General features: G+C 41.6%; 1 protein-coding gene across 1 annotated transcript in view; it reads right to left on the bottom strand.

Moving 5' to 3' along the window:
• Window positions 1-7667, bottom strand: part of SUGCT (succinyl-CoA:glutarate-CoA transferase) — a 681636-nt gene that overhangs the window by 657267 nt on the left and 16702 nt on the right. Inside the window, exon 4 of the mRNA XM_017506146.1 lies at window positions 5486-5606. Coding sequence (XP_017361635.1) covers window positions 5486-5606 — 121 coding nt within the window. The remainder of the gene's footprint in view (window positions 1-5485; window positions 5607-7667) is intronic.

Here is a 7667-nt window from a genome sequence, read left to right as displayed (position 1 = left end):
AAAATGACAACCACCCTAACATTGCAACTTACTTTATATCTTTAATTTTTTTTTTCAAGACAGGGTCTTGCTCTGTTGCCCAGACTGGAGGGCAGTGATGTGATCTCAGCCCACTACAACCTCCACCTCCCAGTCTGAAGCAATTCTTCTGTCTCAACCTCCTGAGTACCTGGGACTACTAGGCGCATGCCACCACATCAGGCTAATTTTTGTAATTTTAATAGAGACGGAGTTTCATCATACTGGTAAGGCTGCTCTCGAACTCCTGACCTCAGGTAATCCACCTGCCTTGGCCTCCCAAAGTGTTGGGATTACAGGTGTGAGCCACCGCACCCAGCCTGCAGCTTACTTTATATGAAGACACTAAAACTGCCACTGCAAAATTGTAACTGAGATGGTGAAAGAGATCTGACCCAACCAACCCTAACTTGCGTCTTGCTTCTAACCTCCAAGCTGTCTTTGTTCATTCCTGGGCATAGGCTGAACTAGCTTTGAGAGGAACTTAGTTCATTGTTTACAGTTTAAAACAAAGATGGTAACAGTATTTTAGTTATTTTTTATGAATATTTTTTAAAACAACATATATAGGTCGGGCATGGTGGCTCACAACTGTAATGCCAGAACTTTGAGAGGCTGAGGCAGGAGGATCACTTGAGCCCAGGAGTTCTAGACCAGACTGAGCAATGCAGCAAGATCCCATCTCTACAAAAAAAAAAAAAAAAAGTTTTTAATTAAAAAATGTGGGGGTGCACACCTCTAGTCCCAGCTACTCAGAAGGCAGAGGCAAGATGACTGCTTGAGTCCACAAGTTAGAAGCTGCAGTGAGCTATGATCATGCCACTGTACTCCGGCCTGGGTAACAAAATGAGACTCTATCTCAAAGGAAAAAAAAAATATTTTGAAGCTTTTTATGGTAAAAAAAAATTATCAGATATCTATTTTAAGATAAACTTACTGAACCATAGGAGTAAAACTTTTGCTTAGTTCCTTTTTAAAATCTCTTTAAATGCATTAGTTCCTTTTCCTAGCTTAGGAAAAGACTTAAGGCACAGTGACCTGTGACAATAATTGAATATTTGCTTCATGGTACAGGCCCTTTTGGTATCTTAAAGCAATGGTCTTATATAGCACCATGGATAAGCTGTAGAAGAAATCACAGATAAGGCAAACTATGTGCTAACCTGCGGCTATCCTCTGAAAGTTTTTTTGGAAATGTAAGCATACTATTTACTACTTATCCCTGTCTCTGAAAAAAAGAATGCAGAAAAAATTGCAACTATTAAACCCTTTAGTCAAGTTCTGATTACTCATTTATTGATTCAAAAACTGCTGTTGACCAACCTGTCCAACATGGAGAAACCCCATCCCTACTAAAAATACAAAAATTAGCTGGGAATAGTGGCAGGCACCTACAATCCTAGCTACTCGGGAGACTAAGGCAGGAGAATCGCTTGAACCTGGGGGGCGGAGGTTGCAGTGAGCTGAGATTGTACCACTGCACTCAAGCTGGAGTGACAGAATGACACTCTGTCTCAAAAAAAAAAAAAAATCTGCAGTTGAGCTCCTATCATGTGCTCTGCATTACAGGTAGAACTGGGAATAGAATAACAGCCTTCATGAGCCTGGAGGAAACTGGAAAATAAAAAGGAAGTGAAAAAAAAAAACAAGATAGAAGTTGAGTGCAGTGGCTCACGCCTGTAATCCCAGCACTTTGGGAGGCCAAGGCAGGTGTATCACTTGAGGTCAAGAGTTAGAAACCAGCCTGGCCAACATGGTGAAATCCCATCTCTTATGAAAATACAAAAATTAGTTAGGCGAGGTGGTGCACGCGTGTAATCCCAGCTACTTGGGAGGCTGAGGCACAAGAATCGCTTGAAAAAAGGAGGCAGAGGTTCCAGTGAGCCGAGACCATGCCACTGCACTCCAGCCTGGGCTAGAGTGACAGTCTACCTCAAAAAATAAAAATAAAAGTAAAATAAATAATGAGATAGAGAATGCCCAACTGAATCTTCAGGAATCAAATGTGCAGAAGTAACAACATACAAGCTGATATCTAAAGGATAAAAACACCATAACCAGGTGTGGTGACAGATCAGTATTCCAAGCAATGGGAACATCATAGGCAAAGGCTTTGAAGTGAAAGAGAACATAGTGAGTTTAAGAAATGCAAGTAATTGCAGAGCTGGGCGCAGGTGGCTCATGCCTGTAATCCCAGCACTTTGGGAGGCCAAGGCAGACAGACCACAAGGTCAGGAGTTGTAGAGCAACCTGAACAACACGGTGAAACCTCATCTCTATTAAAAATACTAAAGTTACCCAGGCAGGGTGGCATGTGCCTGTAATCCCAGCTACTCGGGAGGCTGAGTCAGGAGAATCTCATCTTTTAAAAAACAAAAAACCAAAGTAATTCCAACTTACATATGCTGTATGCCTTTCTGCTTAAACTATGTTTTTAAGTTTAAATTGCCTATGAAAATAAACACTTCTGGCCAGGCATGGTGGCTCACGCCTGTAATCCCAACACTTTTAGAAGCCGAGGTAGACCAATCACATGAGTCCAGGAGTTCAAGACCAGCCTAGCCAACGTGGCAAAACCCCATCACTACGATAAACGCAAAAGAATTAGCCAGGTGTGGGTGGTTAGTGCACTTGGTGTTGTCTTGCCTAAAATCCTCTTTACGAGTAGCTATGTGGTTCACTCCCTTACCTCATGCAGCTCTCTACTCAAATGTCACCATATGGGTAGAGCATTCCTTCACCTACTAGTATAAAATAGCTTATCCTCATCCCACTCCTTTGCCCATTATCAGACTCCATTACCAAAAACAAAACAAAAGTGCTTATTTGTTTACTAGCTATCATTCTAACCTACAGTGTAAATGTTCTAGAGAACACAGATGGGTTTTTGTCACTCCTGTATTCCAGACTATGAGACTACTGCCTGAAAGATCATGGGTTTGCAGTAAATATTTGGTGGATGAATGAGTAAAAACTTAAAATATTATGAATTTTTCTGATGTAAACTATTAACGTAATATTTTATGAGTCACTTTTCTATATTTCATCCCTAATTAGGAGTTAAGTATTTATATAGAAAACTAAGTAATACTATGACTTTTTCCCTATAGCCTAAACATACACATACATGCAAGTGGTTCACTGGCAGTCGAAGACTTTATGCCACTCTTTTCTATCCCTTGGCTTAGTGCCTCTGAATATATTGAAGAGATACCTTGAGCTCCTGTGTTATTATCTTTTTTTAAAACATATATTTTATTGCATTTTAGGTTTTGGGGTACATGTGAAGAACATGCAAGCTGGTTGCATAGGTACATACATGGCAATGTGGTTTGCTGCCTTCCTCTCCATCACCTATATCTGGCATTTCTCCCCATGTTATCCCTCCCCAACTCCCCACCCCCTGCTTTTCCTCCCCTAGTTCCCCCCCCACAGAACCCAGTGTGTGATGCTCCCCTCCCTGTGTCCATGTGTTCTCATTGTTCAACACCTGCCTATGAGTGAGAACATGCAGTGTTTGATTTTCTGTTCTTGTGTCAGTTTGCTGAGAATGATGGTTTCCAGGTTCATCCATGTCCCTACAAAGGACACGAACTCATCGTTTTTTTATGGCTGCACAGTATTCCATGGTGTATATGTGCCACATTTTCCCTGTCCAATGTATCATTGATGGGCATTTGGGTTGGTTCCAAGTCTTTGCTATTGTAAACAGTGCTGCAATAAACATTCGTGTGCATGTGTCCTTATAATAGAACTATTTATAGTCCTTTGGATATATACCCAGTAATGGGATTGCTGGGTCAAATGGAATTTCTATTTCTAGGTCCTTGAAGAATCGCCACACTGTTTTCCACAATGGTTGAACTAATTTACACTCCCACCAACAGTGTAAAAGTGTTCCTATTTCTCCACATCCTCTCCAGCATCTGTTGTCTCCAGATTTTCTAATGATCGCCATTCTAACTTGTGTGAGATGGTATCTCAATGTAGTTTTGATTTGCATTTCTCTAATGACCAGTGATGATGAGCATTTTTTCATGTTTGTTGGCTTTGTATATGTCTTCTTTTGAAAAGTGTCTGTTCATATCCTTTGCCCACTTTTGAATGGGTTTGTTTGTTTTTTTCTTGTAAATCTGTTTTAGTTCTTTGTGGATTCTGGATATAAGTACTTTGTCAGATGGGTAGATTGCAAAAATGTTTTCCCATTCTGTTGGTTGCCAGTCCACTCTAATGATTGTTTCTTTTGCTATGCAGAAGCTCTGGAGTTTAATTAGATACCATTTGTCCATTTTGGCTTTTGTTGCCAACGAGTTAATTTTAGTGTAAGGTGTCAAGAAGGCAACCAGTTTCTGCTTTCTGCACATGGCTAGTCAGTTTTCCCAACACCATTTATTAAACAGGGAATCCTTTCCCCATTGCTTGTTGTTGTCAGGTTTGTCAAAGATCAGATGGTTGTAGATGTGCGGTGTTGCCTCTGAGGCCTCTGTTCTGTTCCTTTGGTCTGTTTCTCTGTTTTGGTACCAGTATCATGCTGTTTTGATTACTGTAGGCTTGTAGTATAGTTTGAAGTCAGGTAGTGTGATGCCTCCAGCTTTGTTCTTTTTGCTTAGAATTGACTTGGCTATGTAGGCTCTCTTTTGGTTCCATATGAAGTTTAACGTATTTTTTTCCAGTTCTGTGAAAAAGGTCACTGGTAGCTTGATGGGGATAGTGTTGAATCTGTAAATTACTTTGGGCGGTATGGCCACTTTCACGATATTGATTCTTCCTAACCATGAGCATGGAATGTTTCTCCATCTGTTTGTGTTCTCTCTTATTTCGTTGAGCAGTGGAAAGCCAATTAACATTTCAACTGTAGTCCGGGAGTGATAGCTCACGCCTGTAATCCCAGCAGTTTGGGAGGCTGAGGTGGGTGGATCACCTGAGGTCAGGATTTAGAGGCCAACCTGACCAACATGGTGAAACCCTGTCTCCACTAAAAATACAAAAATTAGCCAGGCGTGGTGGCAGGCACCTGTAATCCCAGCTACTCAGGAGGCTGAGGCAGAAGAATTCTTTGAACTTAGGAGGCGGAGGTTACAGTGAGCGAAGATCGCGCCACTGCACTCCAGCCTGGGCAATGGAGTGAGACTCTGTCTCAAAAAAAAAAACCAATTTTTTGAACTGTAAATTCACCTTTGCAAAAGTTAATAACAGCACTTTGTAAACATTTGTAAAACATCAACATAAAAATTAGCAAAACTATAGGCATACAATTCAAAGAAGAAATACGAATAGCCAATAAATTTACGAAAACGTTCATTTAGGTTAATGTTTCTGAATAATGTTCAGCAGCCTAAATGGCCTGTGAGAAAGGAAACCAGAATAACTTCCAAAAAAACAAAGGCAGCAAGAGCTTCCTTACAGCAATAAGAAAACACAAAAACTACAAAACCTTTTAACTGACAAGGGTGTGGGGCTGAAATACCTGTGATGGAACAATAGATGCTGTGAGTAGCAATCTTGTCTATGTCTTCATATCCCAGGCCCATTGCAGACAGTTTGCCAGGGAGATAGTTTTCCACAAACACATCACAAACAGCTGCAAGCTGAAGGAAGAGGTGAACATGAGTCAGACTTCCACTGAACAAATCCCCACATGATAGAATTTTAACTTCTACACAATTGATTCTCCCTTTGTAACAGCCCAGAAAAATCGAAGGACAGATGAAGTAAATTAGATAAACATAGAAGCTCTGGTCAACTACTTAAAGTATTACTGTCAGTAAAATAATGGTTATTAAAGTTTTTGTAAGTACATGGTATTCAATGGATTCTGCATTGTTTAAATGTAATAAATATCTAGACTAGACTACATGGTCTGTCCAAATAGATTCTCAAAAAATTAGGTAGAAAAATTAGAATGTAAGTACAATAAATATATAAAAAAACATCTTTTAAAACCTTTACAAAAACCTAAATAGGCCAGGTATGGTTGCTCACTCCTCTAATCTCAGCACTTTGGGAGGTCAAGGCAGGTGGATTGCTTGAGCCCAGGAGTACAACATCAGGAGTTGAACACCAGCCTGGGCAACATGGCAAAAACCCACCTCTACAAAACTTAACCAGACACAGTGGTGTACGCCTATGGTCCCAGCTACTTGGGAGGCTCAGGTGGAAAGATCACTTGAGCTGGTAAGTTGAGGCTGCAGTGAGCTGTGATGGCACCAATGCACTCCAGGCTGGGAGACTGTTAGATCTTGTCTTAAAAAAAGACCTAAATACAATGTCTTTACTACTCTGCATCCCTATTACTATGCAATATTCCTCATTATAACATGCACTTAACACATGTGAACAGGATTCTGATTTTCACACCTTTCACATCTGAAAGGTTTTCACACCTTTCAGATGCATTCTTCCCAAAGAGTTTTAAATGGAGTTTTTTCTCATTGTTGTCGTTGTTTGTTTGTTTCTTTGTTTTATTTCAGGCTACTAAACTATAGCCCAGGAAACCAGGAACTGTCCAAAACAAAATCCAGATTGTGATGCCCAGACCACTGTTATAGGAATTAGAGGACAATGCAGCATTGTAAACCTTAATTTTAATTTTTTTCCCAAAATTTCAATTGTGACTACACACTTTTAAAAATGTTTTTAAGGCCAGGCACAGTGGCTCACGCCTGAATCCCAGCCCTTTAGGAGGCCAAGGCAGGTGGATCACCTGAGGTCAGGAGATCGAGACCACCCTGCCAACATGGTGAAACCCTGTTTCTACTACAAATACAAAAATTAGCCTCTTGTGGTGGCGGGCACCTGTAATCCCAGCTACTTGGGAGACTGAGGCAGGAGAATCACTTGAACCTGGAAGGCAGAGGTTGCAGTGAGCCGAGATCGCGCCATTGGACTCCAGCCTAGGCGACAAGAGCAAAACTCCATTTAAAAAAAGATAAGCTTTTAAAGGACCAGGCACAGTAGCTCACACCTGTAGTCCCAGCACACTGGGAGGTCGAGGTGGGCAGATTATTTGAGGTCAGGAGTTGAAGACCAGCCTGGCTAACATGGTGAATCCCTGTCTTTACTAAAAATACAAAAAAAAATAAGCCAGGTGTGATGGCACATGCCTGTAATTCCAGCTACTCGGGAGGCTGAGGCACAAAAACACTTGAACCCAGGAGGCAGAGGTGGCAATGAGCTGAGATGGTGCCACTGCACTCCAGCCTGGGTGACAGAGTGACACCCTATCTCAAAGAAGAAGAAAAAAATCTTTTTTAAAAAAGTGAGGCACAGTGGCTTATGCCTGTAATCCCAGCACTTTAGGAGGCCAACGTGGGTGGATCACTTGAGGTCAGGAGTCCAAGACAGGCTGGCCAATATGGTGAAACCCTGTCTCTACTAAAACTACAAAAAAATTAGCCAGGGGTTGGCTCACTGCAACCTCTGCCTCGCAGGTTTAAACAATTCTCTGCCTCAGACTCCCTAGTAGCTGGGATTACAGGCTCGTGACACCACGCCCGGCTGATTTTTTGTATTTTTAGTAGAGACGGGTTTCACCATCTTGGCCAAGCTGGTCTTCAATTCCTGACCTCGTGATCTACCCGCCTCAGCCTCCCAAAGTGCTGGGATCACAGGCGTGAGCCACCATGCCCGGCCCACTACATTTCTATCAG

Source organism: Cebus imitator, unplaced genomic scaffold, assembly GCF_001604975.1.
Source record: "Cebus imitator isolate Cc_AM_T3 unplaced genomic scaffold, Cebus_imitator-1.0 Scaffold349, whole genome shotgun sequence".
Taxonomy (NCBI): domain Eukaryota; kingdom Metazoa; phylum Chordata; class Mammalia; order Primates; family Cebidae; genus Cebus; species Cebus imitator.
Note: the sequence above shows the minus strand (reverse complement) of the source record. Positions and strands in the feature narration are given on the sequence as shown.